This window comes from Pogona vitticeps, chromosome 6, assembly GCF_051106095.1.
Source record: "Pogona vitticeps strain Pit_001003342236 chromosome 6, PviZW2.1, whole genome shotgun sequence".
Classification (NCBI taxonomy): domain Eukaryota; kingdom Metazoa; phylum Chordata; class Lepidosauria; order Squamata; family Agamidae; genus Pogona; species Pogona vitticeps.
In genome coordinates, this window is record NC_135788.1 from 83,499,736 (window position 1) to 83,524,901 (window position 25,166).

At 39.0% G+C, this 25,166-nt stretch overlaps 2 protein-coding genes across 3 annotated transcripts in view; both read left to right on the top strand.

The window, feature by feature from the left end:
- The window catches only part of MTHFD2L (methylenetetrahydrofolate dehydrogenase (NADP+ dependent) 2 like), a 28,056-nt gene extending 16,365 nt beyond the window's left edge, over positions 1-11,691 (top strand). The window contains exons 4-8 of one of the 2 annotated variants that reach the window (XM_078377717.1): positions 1,867-2,019; positions 2,605-2,712; positions 5,717-5,809; positions 7,628-7,753; positions 10,536-11,691. In XM_078377717.1, coding sequence (XP_078233843.1) covers positions 1,867-2,019; positions 2,605-2,712; positions 5,717-5,809; positions 7,628-7,753; positions 10,536-10,651 — 596 coding nt within the window. In that variant the 3' untranslated portion in view covers positions 10,652-11,691. Of the gene's footprint in view, positions 1-1,866; positions 2,020-2,604; positions 2,713-5,716; positions 5,810-7,627; positions 7,754-8,578; positions 9,058-10,535 lie in introns of those variants that run through there. The other variant, XM_078377718.1, reaches the window with a different exon arrangement.
- A 6,073-nt stretch (positions 11,692-17,764) lies between these two features.
- EPGN (epithelial mitogen) lies at positions 17,765-20,952 on the top strand. The gene is made up of 3 exons (XM_073002893.2): positions 17,765-17,989; positions 18,660-18,812; positions 20,781-20,952. Exons 1-3 carry the CDS (start codon positions 17,835-17,837, stop codon positions 20,833-20,835), a joined length of 363 nt encoding a protein of 120 aa, XP_072858994.2. The 5' UTR covers positions 17,765-17,834; the 3' UTR covers positions 20,836-20,952.
- Positions 20,953-25,166: the final 4,214 nt, after the last annotated feature.

The following is a 25,166-nucleotide window of genomic DNA, read 5'->3' on the forward strand; positions in this document are numbered from 1 at the left end:
CCTCAGTGGTTCTTAACGTGGGCAATAATGCCCCCAGGGGGCGATTTCATTTTTCAGGGGGGCGGTAGAACGAAAAGGGGCGGTGTGGGGGCGCTGGAGCAGAAGGGGGCGGTAGGGGGGTGCTGGAGCAAGCCAAACCTGTGAAAATGGCTGCAGCCTTTTTACAATGTGCATGAATATATATTTTCCTCCAATCTTAATTTAGTTTCAGGGTTTTCGTCTTGGAATTTTTAGTTCCTGCATTGCGGTTTGTTTTTATGCCCTTTTTATATTTCTTTTTGCGTCTTAAAATTCGCTTGCAACTAAATCATTAAATGTTACTTTTTGGGGGCATTTGATTTTCTTGGAATTGAATTTTGTTTTCAGGAGTCATTGCATTTAAGTGTCTTAAACAAACAAACAAACAAACAAACAAACAAGATATCATCACCGCAGGGAGGGGGGAGATGATAACTTCCTCAATGGCTCAAGGGGGCGTTTCTTTCAAAAAGGTTAAGAACCACTGACCTACCTGATGTGAGCAATAACAACTCATACATGGCCTCCAGAACCTGTATCATTATATGATGGTATTCCAAAGATACTAAAGAACACTTTAAAGCTGGTGTGTTTGTATTTTCAACTATTACCGAGATATTGCAACAATGTCTGCCGAGTAGACATTGTCTGGGGGGGGGGGTGCGGTAAAAATCTAATAAGTAAATAAATAAAAATTATCAGCCTCAGACTCATATCTGGAGCAATGATGCCCAATATCACAGTTCTGAAAGAATGTATGGCTCCATCATTGGGAGATGAAACCACTTATGAGTGGCTCTTTGGGAGGGAATTAGATATGGTGCTTTTTGAAGCCATATACAGAGAAGTGTCTTTTCTAAGTGCCAAGAAAGATGAGGAGAGGAAAAAGAGCAACCTTTGTAGACATCTAGACAACTTTAAGGTTTTGGAACTCCACCAAATAGCCTCTACCAAGTACCCTCAGCCACACCAAATCCTCGGCAAGGAATCTGAGGAAGGATGCTGAGTGAAAATAGTGAAAAGGTTTAGTTATCTTCCTGTTCTTCTGGCTCTCCTTTCAATTTCTAGATGTTCGTCTGCAATAAAGTGCATGATAGTATATGGAAATACTTCAGGGAGTAGACCACCCTAGTAAATGGCCATAAACCCTGAGCATCTGGTTTCTCTTCACCTCCCAGGTGTCTACAGTCTTTGACTAGCTTTGTTAGCTAGGGTAGCTGCTAGTCTCTGGGCAGTGCAGAGATGGATTCTCATATGCTGGGTTATCCCTGTCACTGGCAGAAACATGTAATCCTGAAAAGGGGTTTTGGTAGGCCTACAACTCTATTTCAGCAGTATTGTTTCCTACCTTCACCCAGGGCTGAAACACCATATGAGCTCCGGTTGCTGTTAGCTTTACCAGTACAGTACCTCTTTTCTTGTGTGTGTCTCTCTCTCTGCTCCACCTCTTTGTTTACTTGTTTAGCTTTTCTTCTTTCATTTTGCGAACCATTCCTTACCTTCCTACTCCTTTCCTGCCTTGCATATTAACACAGCAAGCACTCCCCCTCCCAGTTCCCACCACTAAGTGAAAGCAAGAGTCAAACCTGCCAAGACTGTAGATGCATTTAGTTCCTGTTAATCATCATAACTGTTAGTTAGTTAGTTAGTTAGTTAGTTAGTTAGTTAGTTAGTTAGTTAGTTAGTTAGTTAGTTAGTTAGTTAGTTAGTTAGTTAGTTAGTTAGTTAGTTAGTTAGTTAGTTAGTGCATGTTCATAAGTTCTGCATTTCTTGAGTTTCTCCACAATCACAGATTCGTTAACAGTGTTAATGCTGAAGGCAGGCTAAATATCAAAGCCTGTTTTCCAGATCACATTGATGAAAGGACTGTGTGCAATGGTGTCACTCCAGACAAAGACGTGGATGGATTCCATATCTTGAATATTGGGCGACTGTGTCTTGATCAGCCATCTGTTATACCTGCCACTGCTGCCGCCGTTTGGGAAATAATAAAGAGAACAGGTAATGGAATTTAGTGAGTGGATGGTGAATACATTCTGGAAAATATTACAGAGAAATAAAAAAATCAGAAGGAATCTAAATGGATTAAATTTCAAATTCTTCGGTTAGAAGTCCTAGCTAAAACATGATTTATTTTAAGAATTTATACTGAAATTGGTTCCTCCACTGGGTTGTCTGCCATCACCTATAAATGGAATCAGTAGGAATTTGGTAGGTCATCTCCTCAGGAAGTTCTGTTGATTCAAATAGGTATAGTCTAGTTGGGACTTAATATGCCTAGTCTAATTCTAGTCATAAGTTACAACTAGAGTAAGTCCATTTGAATCAGTGGTACTTATGGAGGAGCTGAGTCGCCAGTTCCTCACTGATTCAGAGGGTCTATTCTAGTGCACCTTACTACATTGAGTCACTATATATACCTATATATACCTATATGGCAACAGTTCTTTTCTGTCATAATTTTCGTGATGGGAAGTGGGGAAATAAGATATAACATTTTTTTTTAAAAACAGTAGATTCAAAACTTTGATTTCAAACGAATAACTGTAATTGGTTTGACTTGTTGATTTTGGCTCATCCTCCAAGGAATACAGACATTTGGAAGAAATGTTGTTGTAGTTGGAAGATCGAAGAACGTTGGCATGCCCATTTCAATGCTTTTGCATACTGATGGAGGACATGAAAGGCCTGGAGGTACTTTGAAGAGCATTCTACTTTATTCCATTGCAAGTTTCAACACAGAGAAAAGGGAGGGAACAAAGGAAGCTGAGCTTCTCCTTTGACACCTGAATTCATAACATTATACAGAATGATCTGGAAATTGGAGTTGATCCTATTCTGAGACTTGGACAGAATTGGGAACAAGATGTTATCTTCTAAGAATTTATCCTATTTTACTTTTTATACTATTCTGCCTGTCCATGTTTTATGACAAATGGACAGCAGGCATTCTGTTGTTGTAACCTAACTGAAATAAGTTTTTTTCTTTAATTTTTCTAATGAAGCAATACATTTTATTACATATTTTATTCCTTAGAAAATGGATATGAGATTAATAAGGTATGAAGCTGAGGAAATTTCATTCAGCCTAATTTTAATTTATTTTTATAAGAATTTCCTTTATTATTCATTTTATCTCTGATGTTTCCCACTGAATTTTTGCAGTTTTCTGCTGTCCGTTCTGGCACAGATTTATTTTCACATTAATGATCCTATAGACCAGAAATTCTCAGTGGGGGGTGTATGGCCCCCTGGGGGTCCCAGGTGCATTTGAAGGGGGACCCAGTCTAGAAACAATTCTTCACACACACCCTTATAAGGTTCGTTATGTGATTTACACAATCCTAATTCAGCCTATATACTTTCATATTGTGTTTGTGGCCATGGCCAGAAACAGAGTTGAGAATGGCTGCTTTAGGCCACTAGTCTGCTAGAGTGGATCATAATCAAATACTATATGAAAGCTGAGGGTTCCAGGCAGGGCTCCTGGATCTGAGAAACTGCAGATCTGCCATAGACCCTTATATATTTTGGCCACAAATGTCTGGAGAGACAAAAATTGGATGGGAGTCCTTAATGAAACTCCTACAATAATACTTTGGGGAAAAGGTTTTGCTTCAAATGAAATTCAAGTTTTTGTCAAATTATAAGCACAAAGATAGTTGCATAGATTCTGTGAGTTACTTAACTTTATGAAATTTATTAAAAACCAAATTTTAAAAAATGTACTTTGGCGGTAATCCATTTTCTTGTGCATATTCATGTATTATTCATGTAAGCCGTCCCGAGTAGATGTTGTCTAGAGGGGCGAGGTATTAAGTCTAATAATAAATAAATAAAAATAAATATGGACTGGAATGTTGTAAATTCTCTATGGGAGATGTAGGCTTCTGGGAAAATAAACCCCTTGGGTAGTTCAACTGGTTACAGTAAAAACACAAACAGTGGTGATGATATTAAACATCTTCGAAGAGTCTTTATATCCTCTTGTTATAGCCTTTCAAGAAATGAATATTAATTAATTAATTACAGTGGTGCCCCGCATAGCGAGGTGAATCTGTTCCGGATTAACCTTCGCTATGGGGAAACATCGCTAAACGGAACGGAAAAGCCCATTGGAACGCATTAAACTTTGTTTAATGCATTCCAGCGGGGCCCAAACTCACTGTTCAGCGAAGTTTCCCCATCCATCCGCCATTTTCGCACCCTCGGTAAGCGAGGGCAGTGCGTGAAAACGCTGCGTGCGGACATTTTGGGTGTTCCGGCAGCCATTTTGGAACTGCCGATCAGCTGTTCCCCCGACATCGCAATGCGAAGATCGGTAAGCGAAACGCTTACCGATCGTCGCAAAGCGATTTTTGCCCTATTTAAACATTGGTATGCAATCGCATTAGCGATCGCAAAATCCGCATCGCTATGCGGATTCATCATTAAACAGTGCACTCGTTATGCGAGGCACCACTGTAATTTATTTATTTATTTGTTTGTTTGTTTGTTAGATTTCTACCCCGCCCATCTAGACCAAGGTCTACTATGGGCGGCAGAATAGAGGCTTATTTCATCCTTACTGAATTAAACTAATTTTCTCTTGAGGCAAAGAGTGACTGAGTTATGTCATTGTCAACAAATGTCAACAAATCAATACAGCAAGTATATTCATTTCTGAAATACTTTTTTACAAGAATGTCTTAACTGTCTTTGTATTCTGCATTTATTACATTTTATTACTCAAAGGATTTTCAGAAACTCAGAGATAAGATAATCTTTAGTAAACTCCAGTTGAGAAAATTCATTAAATCCCATGCCTTCTAACTAGAAGGTACTGTAGTTACAGAAGCAAGCCACAGTCAGAGCATACCTGCCCTTAGGACTTAGAACAGTTAGATGACCTTGCACATACTAATTATATAATGGCTTTTGCATAACGTGCTGAAGAAGCAATATTTGGGTGAAATTTTGGAGGAAATGGGGTTGGGAGTATGTGTCTGTACAAGATGCAGCATTTTAGGACTAAACCTAGTGTTAGTCCCAATTAGAATAATCTGGTTGAAATGAGTGGGGCATAAATCTATGAATAATATAAATTTCTATGATTTCAGTGGGCCTAAATTGACTAACACTGGATTTAGCCCTCTACTTTGTGCTTGCTTGCAGGCAAGGTGCATATCAAAATGCTGTATGTTCCATGATTGATGTTATGGAACAATAAAAGTACCTTTCCAGACACATTTAGAATTCTAAATTCATGTTTGATTTATCTTTATTCAGTCTTGTGTAAATTTTATTTTTCTTAACTAGAGATCCAGAATTGTGAGTTAATTTTCTTTAAATAATATTGAAATTCCCATTACTGTATTTTATTCATCAGTCTCTTATTTTACACAAATATGTAAGTGACTATAATTATTTGTTTTGTATTCATCTGATAAACTAATTTTAATCCAAAGGGCTGGATTCCAGGCAAGAAAGAATATTTTGAAATGCTCATGTTTCTTTTAAAATTACATACATTGGTAGGCTTCTTACAGACATGTAGATTATTATATTTGGGCCACATTTGTGGATAAACAGGTTAACAAATTATGTTGTGTAAACCTTTGGTGCTTCAACATATGGATGATGATTGTTTTTATTATTACAGTACTTCATTATAGTACCATAATTTAACATTGACTTTGACCAGTGTTATTTGTGATAGGTGATGCTACAGTGACAATTACTCACAGATATACACCAAAAGATCAACTGAAGATTCATACCCAGCTTGCTGATATTGTGATAGTTGCTGCAGGTAATGTTGTACTCCCAGTTATACACAGTTTATTTGAAAATCTGTGTTATGCTGTCTTTTTTTATTTCATAAATTTTCATTATTATGTTTAAAATAAAATATTTTTGTAGAACCTAGATCATCTTTCTGTATCCTAGCATTCTCAAGATAAGCTACAATTCCTATTGTACACGGCTAATATGATAAAGCCATTCTGGCTGGGGCGACAGGAGTCATAATCCAGCAGAGTCCACAGTCAATATATTTGGTGGGAGGCACTCTGGTACATACTCACAATGACACTAAAGAAGGGAAATGTCTGCAGGGACTTTTCACTGGAAACAATTTTAAGCAGATTTATTAATTTGGCTAAAATTATTATTTTATTATTCATTTTCTTTATTGGTTTGTTATTTTGCATGTCTCGAAGACTCCAATTTACCTTATCTTTTTTGTCCTTTTCCTCTCCTCTTTTTCTTTGGCATTTTTACCACGATTTACAAAAGAAATCTGCATGCTCTGTCACTCATCTTTCAAACCTCTATATCTATGATAACTGTCCAGATGTGTCTAAATTTAGTTGCCATCCCTCACTGATATATGTAATATACACCTGTTCCTTTAAGAAATGTGGTCTCACTGAATGTTAATTCAGTTGAGTTTTTAATTTGTACTTCTTAGTGGCACTCTATTTTCTTCCTCTCAAAGGATCTAAATAAAACACTTATTACACAACAGAGTTGTGAAGTCAAGGAAGTTTGTTCCTCAGGCTAATGGTGCTCATATCACCCATTTTTGCATAAGGTGTGGAGTAAACCTAAGATTTGCAGGAGCTTGAAGAAGATGACATTTTAAGAAGATAAAATTCCAGCCTGTGTTTCAGGCACTCAGAAGAACTGAAGGTCTAGAAACTGTAATCAAGGAGACAAAAACATGTAGCCATGTATGCTTCTTGTCTTTTTTTTTAATGTGGTAGTCCAACATAAGGAAGGATCTGTGCCTTTTTCCTGTAGCAAAGAAATCCCAATTACTATTAGGTTTATCACTGCATTACTGAAACATTTTTGTTCCTGAGGTTTTCTTGGGTGGGGAGAGTTAAAAGCCTGAATTTTATTGTGCAGCAGTTTTGCTTAGAGAAAAAAAAGACTGTTTTAGTATATGGATTTTTCAGTAGTTCATAGTAAGCCCAACATTTTAACCTATCTGTGAAAGAGGTCACCCTCAAATGTGCTGGTTGCCTTAATTAATGACTCTAAAGTATTTGCAGAATTTTTGTTATGCAAATATAATTATAGGGCTCTTTAATACTGCAAATACCTATGTTTACTGAGTATTATTTCCCCACTGTGACATTGTCACTATTCTTGTCCTCTCATTCTCTTATATAAATTGGCCTAAAGATTTGTGCTGGCATTTTTAAAATTCTGCCATGTCCAGACACTGTCCACTTATCACCCTTAATAGTGTAGTCAAGGAGAGACCATCTGTGCATGTGGGGGGCAGGCAGGTGTGTGTGGGTGTGCAGGCAACCGCACACACATTCCTGTTCCCTCAGCCCTCAAAAACTTTGACAATATTCAGTGTGACCCTCACTGTAAAAGGTTTGGAGACCCCTGCCCTAAATGAACATATCCTGTGTCTTCTGGATACCATGTTCTGGCCATCCACACTGGCAATGTGAAACAGAGTATCTGTTACAGTATGTCAATATTTTGGATCAAATTTTCAGTGTTTATCAATTAAATATTTCTAAGGTTTTTCCCTGTTAAGGATGAAAATACTAAATGTGATATGTTCTTGTTCAGCTCTATGAAATCCTAATTGGATTGGTGGTTTCAGGTATTCCAAAACTGATTACCTCTGATATGGTAAAAGAAGGAGCAGCTGTAATTGATGTTGGGATCAACCATATCCATGATCCTCTCACAGGGAAGACCAAATTAGTTGGGGATGTAGACTTTGAAGGTAAGCCAAGTGGCTTTGTTCATGGAATTACTAAATCTGTCACAGTTGCTTTTGGAGATGGGAGGGGTTTGTAAATATTCATCTCTTGATGGGAAAGGGTGGGAGGACAAAGAAAGCACATTTTAAAAAAGCACATTAAAATTTGACACACATTCTTAGAAGAGGAAGAATGGAACTTTTAACAAGCTTGAAGGTGACTTCAACACAACGTGTTTTGCATATCTTTTGGGAATTCTGCATGTAGTTCATCCTATGTGGCAAACAAATTGTATCCCATGCAGCAAACAATGAATTTATATAATGCCCTACACAAAAGTGTATAAAGGATACTTGGATGTATATGAAATAGTCCCTACATTGAATCATACATGTAGTACTATTTTTTTAAGGTATCAGTGAGAATAGGGGTTATTTACTACCGAGATTTACACCATTGGACTACACCACAGTAGGATTCTGGTAATGGGTTTATGCCAGCTGTGATCCTAGATTTTCAAAGAAGGCAAAGCAGACTGAAGTATAGGTATTCTGACAGTATATTGTTTGCAAAACTTTGGCCACAAGAGCACTTGTCTTTACATCGTATCTTTTGAGAAGAGGTGAGTTCTTATTGAAGACTATTTTAGAATAGTATTTTAAAGATAATTAGGTTGCAGTCTTAGTGGTAGCAGGATTCTTTACCTGCTTGCACTTCACTACAAGCAGTCAAGTCTACTCAGATCACATCAAAATGTCTAGAATAGCAGTACCTTGTGGCTTGACATACTACAGACAGAGCTGTTTATGCTACTGACCAGGCGGTTTTATTTTGCTTTGCTTTTTGAGGTCTCCCTCTAATCATACCTCCATGAGAAACTAGAGTCTGATGGGGCCAAGAGGATAAAAGAAAGTGATGCAGTGGAAGAATGCACCTTTACTCATGACAAAGAGTATCTCTGTAACAAAAACAGTATCTCTGTAAAATGTGACTTAATTAGGAGTGATGTTACATAAACGTACTAAAGTGTTTTTGAAATTGGGTTGGAATGCACTTCAGTGGAAAATGTACAGAATGTAAGAATGTTCCTTAGGTTTGAAAACTATGTAGTTCAAAGAACAAAATTATGCCCTTAGTTTGCTAGTGTTGACTAGTTTTCTGGAGGGATTAATCCTATTTGGACCAGATACTCTCTATTTTAAAAGCGTTCCAAGAATGAAGACTTCGCAGAGGATCCTGTTTGTCAGGGATGCATATCATTTCTTTTAGAAGATGAAGAAACACTGAAAATTTATGAAGAAGTTGCAAAATGATTATTCCTTATTTCCCACCAGCAAAGGCTTTTAAATCAAACTTTTCAAAGACGTAGCTGCATTAGTCTTTTAAAGCAAAAACAAGAAATATTATGACACTTTTAAGATTACCAAATTTATTTCAGTGTTTGCTTTCATGGACTGCAATCCAGTTATTCAGAAACAGAAGAAATGACTGAAAATGTGGTGTCTGAGTTTGAAGAAGTGTGTTGTAATCCACAAAAGCTCCCACTGAAATATATTTGTCTTAAAAAGAACCACAATACTTTTTGTTTTGGGGTCTGCCTTTTTCATATACCCTTGGGAAGTGTGTTCTGCAATGCAAGTCAATTGCATTTAGATAATAAAATCCATGGTACCTAACACAGTTGGATGGATGGATGGGAAAGGGGCTGGTAGATGAGCTTCCATGGACTTGATCTGGAATAAGCTTGTTAGGCTTGTCTAAAATAAGTTAATGTGTGTCCAGATTAAACTTGTTAGGTCAAGCCTGTTCTAAATTCCCAATTTTGTGTCCTGATAATATCATTGACAAATAAGATAAGGTATTGGACCTTTTCCCCCTTGCTTTAGAACCCAGCAAGGCTGGAGGCCTTCCTGCCATCTTGTGAATCTTTTGTTTCAGGAACACTAGAGGCCCAGTGCCCCTGTTTCCTCCTCTAAGAAAGTACCTGGAGCAGCAGTGATAATGGGTATTTAAGGGCTCAGAAATGCTGGGAACTGAATTTTTCAGGGTTTTGATGCCCACAAAGCTGTTGTACCCCAATGAAGGCTTAGAGCAGCAGCCGTTTCTGATTCTGCTGGCACATTGCCCACCTCAGCCAGTTCTTTTAACTTGGACATGTTCAGGATTATTCCTTTGAAGATGTACAAATGTTTTTCTATTTCTGCATTTCCTGGAATAAGCAAGAATAAAGGAAGCAGATAGAATCTGCAGTTTGGCCATGTCTTAATGTAGCAAAAATGGATTAGAACCAATCTTCAGGTCTGGTCCAAACATGTAGATGTACGCATAGGTCCTTCTGTACATCTCTTCCAGTCCCCCATCTGTCAGCCAAGCTATGCCTAGTGACAGAAATGAATTTTGCAACAGTTTTTCATATAGTGGGGAAAGATGTGAGCAAACTGGAGATATCCAGAGCCTGCCATGTGAGGAGCCTGTGTGTCTTGAGCTATATCAGAGTTAGCCTTCAATCTTAATCTACTTTCCACTGAGTAGATGGAACTGGACTAGTAACCTATTCTGTGACCTTCATGATTGGATAGTATCTACATTGTGAATTAACATTTAATGCCCCCAACAAATAAAGAACAAGATGAAAAATCCTGCTTCTTAGCTATTAGAACCAGGATTCCATCAGCAACTTTAAGAGTATACAGATATATTTTTTGCTCACTCTGGCTGTGGGTTAAGTTTTATTAATTGCCAACATTGTAAAACATGTGTTTTATGCAAAATCTCTTTTTCCCCACTCTTTTTTTTAAATGGCAGAAGTAAAGAAGAAAGCTGGCTTTATCACGCCTGTGCCAGGAGGGGTAGGACCAATGACAGTTGCCATGCTCTTGAAGAATACATTCATTGCTGCTAAGAAGAAGCTTATTTATTAAAAACTTTTTATTCAAGTCATTCTATTTATGGATACATAAACATTTATTTTTGTTACAAATATATTTATTTCTGAATTGCATTTATTCACACGGGAAGATTGACAATAGGTTTGTTTGCAAATTTTACAGGAATTTACTATCTATGCTGCAGACTATATATCTGTTGATTTCACATATGAATTGGTGTAATAATTTGTGTACATAGCCTTGGTCTGAACTATTGATCCCAGTTTACAAAATGTGTGATGTCAATGGGAGCTCTCGTCCAACAGGAAATGAAATGTGTGTGTGAGTTTCAACTGTATAATGCTATTCAAGCTTACAATAATAAAGGGCTTATATTTTAGTAACAATATGCATAAAGGGGAATTCCCAAATATACATTTGGAAACCACTGTGCTCACTATAATATGGAATTTGATGGCGGAATATATTTAAAAATACTCAAAAGATAGTAAATTGCATGTGTATTTTTAAGCATGCTCAATGTTTATAACCACTGGATTGTGATTCACATGTTTACTAACATTAAAAAAGATGGAGAATCAACCCACAAGAAATCACTGCGCTTTGTAGCATTTTGCATCTACCTCTAGTTTGTCCCTTCATCCAGAGCAAGACATTGTCCACATTTATATTTAATTTATTGGGTGCGGGTTGACCTATTTAACTCTTACTGCAGAAGCCTTGTTCTCATAGTTAGTAGACAGGAAAATTCCACCTGTAAAAACTGCAGTGTGTATTTGGAATTAAAATAAATTGATATTTTTAAGTTCCACAGGATTTTAACAGGTTGATTATCCATTTTTCAGTATGAGTGAACTGTAGTGTTATAACAACCTGATTGTTGAAAGTGAACTATATTGGGTACAATTTTTAATTTACTCGTTGAAAGGAGTCCAAGTAGGTGCTTGTCTGCATTTCTTTATTTCAGCTGAAGGGGCGTAAACACAGACAGACACTTATTCCAAACAATTCTGCAGCAGAACATAAGATTTTTCGCCCATGTTTTCAAAATAAAAAAATTGTTAATCTGTTCATTTTTATTGTGTTGTTTCATTTCCTCTGAATACACACATCAACTAAAAAATTTAAATGTGGAAGTTCACAGTGGCATTTCTCTGCCAGTGCCCTGAATTTGGACCATTGTTGAAAACTGTTTTCATAAAACTGCTCAGTGATTTTTTTCAGTCATTTTCCATATTTTTCCACTAGGCAATAAGTCAAATAACTACACTGTACTCTGTTATATACAATTTGTTATAACAGTTAACTATTATTATTGTTATAACTGTTATCAGCATCAAATCAGTGAGAAGAAATGTACACAAAGAAAGTAGTTTACATATGCAAGTTGAGGTGACAAACATTTAAAAGAATGGAAAACATGGGATTGAATCTCCTACCCTGGCTTTGTGCAGGTGGCTTCTTCTCAGTTTAGAAACCTGCGGAAGGCATTTTCATGGACAAAATATGTAAAAATGCAGAAGAAACTGGTGCGTAACAAATAGTCTCTTAAAAGCTGTCCAACTTCAAGAGAGCTTTCTCGTGTCTCCCATGAATTGCAGAGGCAGACTGTTTTTGTTTTTCCATCTTGTTTTCTGCTGCAAATCTACTGTGGATTTAGGATGTCTGTATTCACAGCTTCAATTGTGGATGCATTTCTGCTTCAGTTTTGAACGCTTTTGTATCCATGATTCTACAGCAAGCAGTCATGCCTGCCTCTTCATTGTGTGACTCAGAAAACCCTTCTGAAAATTTCTTCATCAGCGGTGCATGCCAAAGCTCACATGCAAACAATGCTGGAAGTTCTTCCTCCTCAAAACGACATGACTGTTGGTTCATTTAAATATGTTATCAAGGTTTATTTTATAACGGTTGGTCTTAGTAAACACCATTATTTTGAAACGCATAGTGTGGCAACACTTTGTTTCCCAAGAAGTACACCCCACTAGAATTCACCAAACGGCCCATCTTGCAGAGACACAAATATACAGCAGTGATTCAACTTCAACTTTCTTGAATATCTACGATCCTTTTTTAAAATTTTCATTCAGTTTCTCCAATATCCAATTTGTATCAAGTGTGTCAATACCTCTCCTTACCATTTAAATGTTTCCAAACATTTAAAATTTAAAAGATTTATGGAAATACTGTTATCATTTGTAAAAGCAAAAACACACACCAGTTTCTTTTAAACCAATTATGGGTGTTTTTTTTAAAAGAGAAGTACACTTCAGGGGATGGAGTCTTTCCATTTTCATCCCTCTTCTCAGATCCATTTTGGAAGATAGGAGTCACATGACCGTGCAATCAGAAATGAAACTGATAATTATGAAGGAGGCAGAGGTTTTCTGCTTCCTGTGGGTGTGCAATGCTAGGCACCTCCTTTTTGCAGCCACCTCTTTTGTCACTGCTATTAGGAAATGTGCACACTAGGATAGTGGTCCCCAACCTTGGGCCTCCAGATGTTCTTGAACTACAACTCCCAGAAGCCTTCACCACCTCCTCTGCTGGCCAGGATTTCTGGGAGTTGAAGTTCAAGAACATCTGGAAGCCCAAGGTTGGGGACCACTGCACTAGGACACAGGAGAGACCAAGCAAAGGGGGGGAGGCAAAAGATTGCTTTAAAATCACTGTAAATTTCCAAACAAATTATTTTTGTGGAAACAAAATATGAAGGATGGGAACAGGCTGTCATTAGCCTGATGGTAATAACCACTGAAAACTGGGCAAGAGAAAAGGAACCTACTTGACAGCAAATTGATTGATTGATTGATTTGATTTGATTTGATTTGATTTGTATCCCGCCCATCTGGTCTATCTATATGACCACTCTAGGCGGCTGTAACATAAGCAGTGTGAAAACCCCCTAAACATTTCTTGAAAAACAATTATCATAAGCTGCAATTGTATACCCCTTTATTTGGAAGGAAGCCTTATTAAAAATTATGGGGCTTACTTCCTTATAGCCTTGTGTAGGATTATAACGTTAAGGTATTAAATTTGTCATCAAAGAATGTGACTACACTGCAAAACACAATACAGTTGGCTTTGAAGTTGAAACGCTAACCATCTGTTTGTTTTACAACACAACATAAAGTTAATTGCAGAAAGGCCTATACTTTTTTCAATGGCATTCTTGTCTATCTGTTCAGCCATTGGAGGCTGTCAATTTTGTACCAACTCATCTGGCAACCTCTTCCCCATTTTTCTGGCATGTCTGATTGCCTGTCTTGGTCCTGAGGAGGCATCACAGTAGTATCCTATGGTGATGGCAACTTTTCTAGTGAAACACAGTATATGCCATTATAGTGGGATAACCTTGAAGTGAGCACCCGTTGTCTCTCCTATGAACAATTTTGTACTTTTTTTTTAAACAAATGTCTATGTTTTGTGCTGTGTCATAAGCGCTGCACTGCTAAGGGTGGCTAATGCAGGGGGGACCCCCTTCCTGCTGCAAAAGCCTCACTGAGACATAGATGAGTTAGCCAATGTTTCTTGCCGCTTTTAACAACTTGTTTAACAAAAGTCTGTGTTTGTGTAGATACATGTATTTTTTTTAAAAAATAGGAACATCCAGTAAACTTTCAATTTTTAATCATTTTCAGTACCATCCTGTTTATTAACTGCTTATTTGAAATACATGTTTAGTTTAAAATTAAATTTTAAAAATGATGTGCAGAACTTGTCCTTTCAAGCTGCATGTGCTGCTTTAGTTTTGGTGAAGGCAGTTTGCCCCCTCACTAAGCTTGGAGGTACATATTGACCTTCTCAATTAAATCCTGTGTCCGTATGCAAAGGGACCTTCTCAAAATTGAAGGTCAGCTATCAAAGTCTAACAGGATTTCACCTTTAGCCATTTCCTTGTGTAGGTACCTAGGCTTGGCTCACCCCTAGTCCATTCTTTAAATATGTGTATATAGCAAAGTCAGTGTTCACCTGGTCTCTCCAGTTTCTCCCTTAAATAGTATCCTTGAATACACAGTTATGCCCACAGGTAATGGGAACTTACTCTTCCCCCCCCCAAGAAAAACACCTGATCACATTGCACGGAAGCGGTGGTTTCTTAAATCAATTTCTATTTGCTCTGAGGTTTCCAGGCTGTTCTCATATGCATCATCCTTTTTGACCAGCAAGATTAACAGGGGACATATATAAATGCACAGGTGGCAGAGGAGGACAAAGAGCTGGAAAGAGAAGTGAGAGTTGTGCTCTAGAAATGGTTGGTGTACCTTTGGACATGTTATTTTTATGCATTTTATTAAAAGGTAGGTATGCTGATAGTTTTTACTTATTTTTGTTTATCATTTCAACATACAGGCTCATGCTTAAAGTTGCTCTGATCAGCTTGGCCATTCTTACTGTAGGTGGGCTGCGAAGTGTCATTGGCTAAATGTGGAGAATAATTAAAGCTTGAGTTGGTTAGCCAGCGAGAGTGAATTTTAACTTCTTAAAGGGCAGAATTATTTTTGCAGCTATAACTGTATTATGTTTCTGTATTAAGAAAAAATGTTGAAGATTTAACAAGCCTATCATAATGAGATAATTTTTGCTTATTAAATTTCACCTCCCCTTACACGTTACTGTATTTGGTATCCCAGAAGAGCACATATTCAGCCTTTTGCAATATATAAATTGATTTATGCTAGGACAGACTGATGGCAGCAGGCAAAGAGGAAGATCTAATATGAGATAAACTGACTCCATAAAGGAAACCACAGCAGTTGAGGAAAGGACATTTTGGAAGTCACTCATTCGTAGAGTTGCCATTAGTCGGAGAGAACTTGATATCATGTAACAACAAGGAACAATTTGGTTTAACATTTACAGTTCAACTATATGTCCCATTGAGTTCAAGTCCTTCTGGCTTTGAAACATATTAAGTGCCTTGAAGAGCCAGGTCCTTGTTCATATAACCCAGTATTGTAAACCTGAACGGTCTGCAGCTCTCTTGGATTTATAGACCAAGGCTCACACTGAAATAAAACTTTTAGCCTGCAATGAGTTAGCAAATTTTGCCTCCTTTTTTTTCCCCCCTTTATTTTTGCCAACATACTGAGCTAAAGTCTATTTCCGAGGTTTTCAGCAAACTGGAATTTCTGGTGTTGCTGTGGAGATCCTTGAAGGGGTTGGTAATGGGGCGGATGAAGAATAACAAGTGGAAGCTCAGTCGGGATACAATGGTGCTAAGTTGTCAATGGGAGAGCCATCAAGAAAGTGAACAGAATCAACTAAAGTGGTGCCTCGCTAGACAATGATAATCCGTTCCACTGAAATCGCTGTTTAGTGAAATCACTGTCTAGCGAAAAGCATTTCCCCATTGGAATGCATTGAAACCTGTTTAATGTGTTCCAATGGGGAAGAATCGTCGTTGTCTAGAGAAGATTGGCCATAGGAAAGCCACTTTGCAAACCGCCGATCAGCTGTTTAAATCGCTGTCTTGCGAAGCTTATGTCCCAAAAACACCTGTTTGCAAGCGCAGAGGGAGCTGTCAAAGTCGTTGTCTAGCAGAAATCGGTTTGCGAAGCAGGGACCAAACATTGTCCAGCGAAATTCCCCCATAGGAATCACTGTTTTGCAAATCGCTGTAGCAATCACAAAAAGCCAATGTCTAGCGAAAAAACTCATGCGGGGTAACTGTCTAGCGAGGCACCACTGTAGTTCTGTATGAGGTTCATCTGTATCATAAAGATCAGGTGCACAGCTTGGTGGCAGCAGCTGTTTTTAGATCCTCTGCTGTTTATGGCTGCAAAAGGATCATCTCTGCAATGTTTAATAATAGCTGCTCTGTATTTCCTAAGATTTCACTGAATCACTCACCACAATGAATGCGTCAGAAAGAAGTGGAACAAATGCATTGCTGCATCGGACTCTCCCTGGCTCAGGTCAGCAGCTTATCAGAGGTTTCAGCGGCAATGAATGGAATGTTGCACTTGAGTGAAACTTTACAATGCCAAGATATTCCTGTACTGGTAATTACCAAAAAGGATATTTTGAGAATTCCATAGAATAATTGAGATTGAGAGTAACAACTGGCTGGATAATTTAGTGGATTGAGCATTTGGCTGCAGAGCCAGAGGTTGGGAGCCCAATTCCCCACTGTGCATCCCAGGAGAAGAGCCTGCCTTGGGCAAGCTGAACAGTCCCAGACACCCCCCAGAAGAAGGTAAACTACTGAGTAATTGTCTAGAACAGTGGTTCTCAAAGTGTGGTCCCCAGATGTTCTTGGATTGCAATTCCCAGAAGCCTTCACCACCTGCTGTGCTGGGCAGGATTTCTGGGAGTAGCAGCCCAAGAACATCTGGGACCCCAGTTTGAGAACCACTGGTCTAGAACAGTGGTCCCCAACCTTGGGCATCCAGATGTTCTTGGACTACAACTCCCAGAAGCCTACACCACCACCTCCTCTGGCCAGGATTTCTGGGAGTTGAAGTCCAAGAACATCTGGAGGCCCAAGGTTGAGGACCACTGGTCTAGAAAACCCTGGGAGGGTTGTTTGTAAGTCAGAATTGACTTGATGGCACATAATTATAAATTAACAGTGTTATATTGCCTTCCTGTAATTACCGTATTTTTCGCACCATAAGACGCACTTTCCCCCCACAAAACGGGCATGGAAAGTCTGTGCGTCTTATGGAGCGAATAAAACAGATTATATTTTCCTGTTTTCTTCTCCTAAAAAATTGGTGCGTCTTATGGAGCGAAAAATACAGTAAATACATACCTCAAAAACCTGCGGGGAGAGTGGAAATCAAATAGCACTCTCATCAAATAACAAAAGTTAGCAGGATGTTCTGCACAAACCTCATTAATATTAATGAAAGCTAGGTGAGGGCTTCCCAGATGAGCAGCCAGCCCCCGCCCCAGCCTGGTCCTTCCATGTATTATGGAAGGTTATGATTCTCATCATTCCCAACTGTTGTCTCTACTGGCTGGGGCTCACAGCGAGTTATAGCAGCTCTTGAGATAAAACTGTTGGGAAAAACTGGGGCAGTGTGTCCATCTAGAAAATAAGTAAATGAAATCTGTGGTAGGGCTTTTCTGCCATAAATATCCAGAACTTTCAAGATAATGTAATTTTGGACAAATGTGGCACAGTTCTATGAAAGTCTACTTAGAAGTGAAATCAGTGGTACGTACTCAGAGACAAAGTTTGTATCAGATTGCAGTCTGGTCATCCATGCCATCTTTTGTCATCCATTTCTTCCTCCCAGCAGGACATACAGTGAGTCCTGTGGACCTAAAAAGCATTCAGTCCTGCTTTGAAGAGCACAATGATTATTGTCTTAATGGTATCTGCGTATTTCACACAGAATTAAAGATGCCCACTTGCAGGTAAGCAAATACCGCATTTTTCCATTTATAACACGACCAGATGTATAAGATGACTCCCCCCTTTTCTAACCCCAAATTAGAAAATCTGAGCACTGCTTTCCCCGCCACTTCCCTTTTGCTAAGCCCCACAGGGCTCAGCAAAAGGAAAGGGAAAGCAGGGATCAAAAGGCTGTACGATCACCGAGGAGGCAGAGACGGAGGCAAAGGAGCACGACACTCGGTCGCCTCTTGTAGCTGCCCACTGATTGCTGCCTCTGCCACCCAATCGCCCCCTCCAGCAGTCATCTCCTTTAGGCAGGGAACAACGCAGTAGCACTAAAGGGGGCAATTGGGCAGTGGCGGCAGCAGTCAATGGGCAGCTGCTACAGGCAGCTGAGCGTGGCTACTTCTTTGCCTCCGTCCCTGCCTCCTACTGCTGCCTTCCATGCATAAAACAACCCTCAAATTTTTCCACTAATTATTTTTTGGGGAAAGTGTCATTTTATATACGGAAAAATGAAGTTATTCTTTGATGAATTAGATTTTATGATGTGTCTTAAGAAACTCCATTCAGGTTAAATTTGAAAAGGAAATCTCCTGGCTTGTGATTTTTCTCTTAAGAGAGTCCAGCTTTTAGTTTATCCTCTTGACCATCTCCTCTTAGGGAATCTTTTTTTTTTCTCCATCCCAGGTGCTTTGTAGGTTACAGTGGTGAAAGATGTGAACATTTGATGTTAAATTCCTACACACAATATTCCTCTGAATGTTATGTTGCTGTCGGGATTGGTGGTGGAATGTTACTAATTGGAATGATTGCTGTATTCTACTGCTACATAAGAAAGAGGTATGAAAGATAAGAAACTTCTAGGGGGTTGACTAATGTAGTTATAGTCCTGAAACACCACCTTGTTTGATCTGTTGTGCTGAGATAATAAAGTCAAATAAGTAATGAAATACACTATGGAATAAATCCAATGTTAGGCCTACCTAGAGCAGACCCCCTGAAATACATAGGATGTGTTAGTTGTAATAAATAAATAAATAAATAAATAAATAAATAAATAAATAAATAAATAAATAAATAAATAAATAAATAAATAAATAAATAAATAAATAAATAAATAAAGAATTCCTCAGAATTTGCCTCAGCAATCAAGCCTGCCTGTGTTTACCTCCTGATGATGACTCATCACAAAACAAAATTAATTTGCATAGCAAGAAGCGAGGAAAACTTTTGTGCTGTAATAAACTGCTGTCCTTCTACACTTAAGAATTTTTCACTTTTAACAATGTTAAAAGTCTTGTCTTTGTTAGTTAAGTTGTTCAGTTCAGTCCTAAAGTTCTTGTGGAATATTGAGAAGGATTGGTGATATATGTTGGCTAAGAGTTAGAAAAGAACTTCCTCAGTTGCAGTGGTTCTTCTCTCTGCTGTCTTCTTCTTTGGACACATCTGGGGATACAGGAGAGCAAAAGCAAAATTACCTGCATGCAAACCTACAGGGACCTCTGCCCTGCCCTGCTTCATGCCTGGGACAGTCCTGAGCAGAACAAGCATGATGATTTGGACCCTTTGACATTATTAATAAATGAGTGTCTGGAGCCCAGCTGAATATTTATGTCAAAGTAAGCACAATAGTTTAACATGAGGTGCTAACTAGCAAGTCTCTGATTGATTTCTTAGTCATGCACCAGTTCCACGACACACTGTGTGACGAGAAATTCAAACAGGGACTCCTGTTAGTAGCTAGTCACTCCTCAGAGATAAACTTTTGCACTTATGCCAGCACAAACATTCATTTAAATTCTGGCTGGTGTTTTTTAATATCACCTATGGTATCCCAATAAAGAGATACGATGATATCAGATACTTAGTGCCAAAGTTTAGCAGCATCCCTAAGCAGTGTCCTGTGCTAATAGCTACAGGCTTGCATAGTCTCCTGGAGCTTTGACAATGCATATTTGGGATATATGTGAAAGAGACAGAAAAGCCCCCTGGATTCCATTTTCATTATTGATATCCTAAGCTTTTTATAAAACCAAACTTCCTCCATGAAGGCCAGCTGACAGAAGCACTTAGGCACTGTTAAACGCCTGAGGAAAGATAATTTTGTATGGAAACCATCTGCTGGAGCACTGGCCAACCTAGACCAAATAATCCATCTTGACTTAAACATTTCCTCCTTCCCCACCTTAATTATTCTCTTCTCCCATCCTTTAAAATGAATATATTGCCCTCCCGGGCTAAGAAAAGTTATTTTCTGGACTACAACTCACAGAATCCCTCAAAGAGCATGGGCATTGGTTTTGCCCAAAGACTGAAAGGCTGACAATATTTTCCAGGTTATGAGAGGGTGTTATTACTTGACTAGGTAGAAAAGGAATCTGCCTCGCTAACACATGCGCCTTTTCCTCTCCCCATTTGCTTTCCATGGCCATTTCCTTACCAGATGAACTTCTTCATCCAGAATTCAATGGGATTTGACAAATAGGGGATGGAAGCGCAAGCAACTACAGTGACTGAAATCATTTTCATATAAATTCCACAGCTTCAGGCTGATGACATCATCTGCTAGAGCGATTTTTTGGATATTAAAGGTTTCCTTGTCCTATCTCATGGCCAGTAGGGGGTCCCAATTAATCCCTTTGATTGTCAGGAACCCTTCGAAGCCGCAGGATGGGAGGAGGAAGCTTTTTATGATTGAACATTGTAGTCAGCAGTAAAATCATCCCAATATGTTAGCATTACAGTATCTTGTCTACTCATCAAGGTAGCAAGATCTTCATTCAATTGAAATTATCTTGCCTCCCACAGGTACAAGGAGACCAAAGCTTCCTACAAAGTCTGCCATGGGGAGGCAGCAGTTTGAAGATTTTCCAGCTCATGCATAACGTTGATAGTGAACTCAGGAAAGCTGGGCCAATAAAAAACCCAAGTACCAGAGCCTGCAAAAGGCGTGCTGATGGCTCACCAAATCCTGCTCATTTGCCTAAATGGTTGCTTCTGAGGAGAACAATGCATAGACATCACACTGTGGCCCAGGTGCAACATGATTCTGCTTTATGCTCAGTGAGACCCCACTGGTTGATTTTGATCAGCATTATGTTCTCCAGTCTTCTCAAAATTGGTAACCTCCAATGTTTTGGTTTCCAGCTCTGGTATTCTTTACTGTTTTCCATACTGATTGGAGCTGATTGAGGTTAATATCTAAAATATCCAGAAGGCACCAGGTTGAAAAAGACCAGCCTACTGTAGATGGGCATCTGCTCTGCAAACTCAAAGTCACCATTTTTGTGAGGAAGGGCATACAGTCTTACTTGAAGAGTGTAGGGGTTCAATCTGGAACCTTCTTCATGCCAGGCATGCACAACTTCCTGGCCTACCAGTATTCACCCTTTTGTTAGTATGGCTTTGCTCACCTCATCAAAGGAAGCTGCAATTGTCTTTCAAGAACAAACTCTATGAGAACACTTTAATCATGAACAGGCCAAGCAGATTTTCATAATCCCATCAGGTGAATTGTGAGTGTCAACCAATGGTTTTTTTTTTCTCCATGACCACCTTCAATAGCCAAGTCAGAGGAATGAGAAGGGGAGCAGAAAATAGAATCTACACTCCATACTCAAAAACAGCGGTTTCAAATGTATCAGAGAGCTGAAGAGCAGGGGTGAGAAAAGTGTAATCTTATAGGATACCCAGTAAGGCCCAATAAGGTGATGACCCCCAGAGTATATATTTTCTGCTTCCCAAAATGCAAATTGCACCCCCCTCCAAAGGCATCTGAGGGGTGCAATGCCGTGGAAATGCAGTTCCATCTCCCATCCCAAGTTATTTCTCACTTATTAAAGAAAAGAGAAGAAAAGAAAAGAAAAGAAAAGAAAAAGAGTCTTGTAAGGGCTAAGGCAGCCAGTACGGAATATGGGGTTTACATTGCAAATTGCAGTACCAGATGCATCTAGGTTACACTTTGTGGGCAAAAGAAAATAAAATTGGAGGCAGAGAATGTCTGCAGCCACCCAAGATAGAGTGAAGGACAAAAATATCCTCTGGAACCTCAGAAGTTGCTCACCCCTCACTTAGGCCACAAGCCTTTTATCCTCACTCCACTGCCAAACAGGACTGCAGTGGTTAAATAAGGAGGGCTGGCTAAGGAGGAAAGATTCTGTGTACATGAAGCCCCACAGATGCCATCCCTTGGCATTAAGGCCTGGATGGAACGACCCTTTCCCATCCCTCAGGGCACAGGCCATGTTCAGTTGACTGCCAGCTTCTCATATGATTCAGGATGTCTAATGTCCTTTTCCAACTGCACCATTTGTTTCATTGCCCATTTTTTCTGCCCATATTTCTTCGTGTACTTCTGTAGTGGTCATCTGCATGCCCCCCTGTACCCACAATAGCTGTGGGAATTCTCAGACTTTTAGTTAAAAAGGCCACCTTTTCAAAACTATGGCTTGAAGACCCACCTTGGCTCTCCTGTTCTCAGCCACTCTCCCACACATTTGGCATTTCTGATGCTCAAAGTGAGAGAAAGTCAGTAGTCATGAGACAATATTTCCTGCTTCTATTAGAAATTACCATGGAACATGGCTGCCCCAGGGCATTTTGCTGCCTAAAACAAAGGAGAAACTGTCGTCTCCCTCATTTTATTTCTTGTAGAGAAGCTGTACAGACTGCCAACTGCATCTTATTTCCTTACTGGCAACAGGACAGCATCCTCCACTATACCTGAGAGATGCTCTCTAGCTTGAATCACACATAGCTTTGTCCTTCCATAATTTCTAGCATCTACTACTCAAGACAGATGCCTCACTCTACCTAATGGTAGGGCTACTCATTAAAACTTTAACCTTTATCTTGAGCATCTTTTTCAGCAGCTGAAGAAGTTAATTTATTTCAACAATTTTATTTTTCCAATAGGAAGATCACGCTCAAATCAGACACAAGAACCCCACACTCTTTCTTTTTTTTTTTCAGGACTCCCTTCGCTCTGCAACAATGCATTTTATTTTACACATGTGCTCCCCACTCCCAAATGTATCACTTGTAGTGGCATTTTTGTGGGGCCCAGATGCATTCTAGGGTGGAAGAGAAAGAGAGAGAGAGACTGGACTTTGCAGCTGCCGAAAAAGCTGCTCAAGATAAAGGTTAAAGTTTTAATGACTAGCCCTACCATTAGGGGGCTAATTAAAAGTTTAATTAAGCTTAGAAAAAGCAATACTGTAATAAAGAGATATTGTGTGATATTTATATATTAGGGTGCCTTCTACAAAAGAAAAGGCACATGGATGAAGGAAAACAGCATACAGTACACATACCTAACAGCCTTTCTTCTTGAATTGCAAATGCTTTATAATAATGAATCGCACCAATTTCTGAACATAGGAAGCTGCCTTATCCCAGCTCAGGTCATTGGTCCACTTAGCCCACTACTTTCAATTCTGACTGACAATAGCTCTGTAGGTTTGCATGGAGGATTCTTTCTTACCCCTAATAAGGCATCATTTGTGCTCCCTTATCTTCACCCATACAAGTTCTTATGGGGCCCAATGCTGCTTAACTTCCAGAATCAGTTGAGACTGTAGTGTTCATGGAGATCTATGTCTGCTGCTTCATTGTCCACTTTCTTCATAAACACCCTTCACATGCAACACCTAATGAGGCCGCCACTTCATATTCTTCTTAACAAATGTGTATGTAATCTGCATTTGTGGAATACTTGGTCTCTTAAACTAATTATGGTACCATAAGACTATTTGTGAGAGCTTGGAGTGTCTCTGCACAATTGTTCTAAAAACTGTTGTGATGGATACTCAGCATCCCCATGCCAGAGAGTCTATTCTTTGAGTCATGGTTTTCCTTGTGGGGCTTTATCTGTGATTGTTCCTCTGCTGTGATTCGCTGCAGAAATACAAGGAATAAAACCAGTTCCTGGTCCCCAACAGAGTAGACCTATTGTATCAATAGCTTCCGTAAGTGAGTCAACACTTATGGAAATCTCACGGATTCAATGGGCTTACTTTAGTAGATAATTCGGGATTTCATTTAGGGACTCAGGAATTTTTCATTTTACTTAATATCATACTAATATGAAATAGATAGTACTGTATGAAACCAAGCAATGCCATTCTGAAAATAGTGTATTTAAAAGGGCTCTGAACATCTGGAAAAAGACACAGCCTCCCTTTATAATTTTTTGGTTGTTTATTTTAATTTATTCTTCTATTGAATGTATTTTGCAATTTGTATTTGTGTCTGTTGCTACTATCTTGGATTATCAAGAGCGTTGTCCTTCTTTTTACATTTTTGTGGGTTGGGTAGGGGATGGTTGTTGGTGTTTTTTCTTTTGAATGTTTATGGTCCCTGTTGGAATCTGCCCAGAGAAGTAGCCTGCCACTACATGACGTGGCCCAGAAATTTAATAAATACATAAATAAAACATGAACTTGCTACATTTCTTAATGGTGAGAGGTAACCAGCCACCTATAGATGTCACTGTTGTGCCACAAATCAAAGGAAGTACAGTAACTTTCACTTGGATTACCAGGGTGATGTGGTGGATAGAGTGACAGACCAGGACTCTGGAGATCAGGGTTCAAATCTCCAGTTGGCAATTGAAATTCACTGGGGAAGTAGAACTGGTAAAACCACTCTTTTAATATCTCACTTACCTAGAAAGCCCTATTAAGGTCATTATAAGTCGATTCCAACTTGATGGCACAGAACACACAGGCACACAGAAAGAGAAAAAGAGAGAGAGCTTCCCCATGCTGGTTGTTGCTTTTTAATTGCTATAGACATTTGCTCACATTTCTCTGAAGACTCATGCTCATGCTGGCAATAAAGGTTTATTAATGATGGAGCTGAGGTCCAAATTGGTTCCGAGTTCTATTGAAAGCACTTGGAGGTGGGGGGAGGGGCAAAACAGGGCCAAAAAAGAGCAATGACAAAATATTGTGGCACCTTAAAAAGTATCAGCCTTGGGTCAGTGTGAACTTTCATCCTTTGCCTTTCCCCTTCTTTTTTTTTTATTTCCCCCCTTTTAATTTTGTCAAGATGCAGAGACAAGCATAGCTATCACTTGAGCAACTGAAATCAATGTGAAATCTTATTTCTGACTTCAGCAACCCTAGACGGCAATTAAAGCTAAATGTATCTATCAAATGGACTTACATTTAACAATATAAAGTATGTTGTTAT

Excerpts from the sequence above, each read along its gene's own strand:
- EPGN (XM_073002893.2), top strand. The coding sequence starts at position 17,835 with ATGCCATCTTTTGTCATCCATTTCTTCCTCCCAGCAGGACATACAGTG. Across the intron at positions 17,990-18,659 it reads TTAAAGATGCCCACTTGCAG|GTGCTTTGTAGGTTACAGTG; the intron begins GTAAGCAAATAC and ends TCTCCATCCCAG. Across the intron at positions 18,813-20,780 it reads TACTGCTACATAAGAAAGAG|GTACAAGGAGACCAAAGCTT; the intron begins GTATGAAAGATA and ends TGCCTCCCACAG.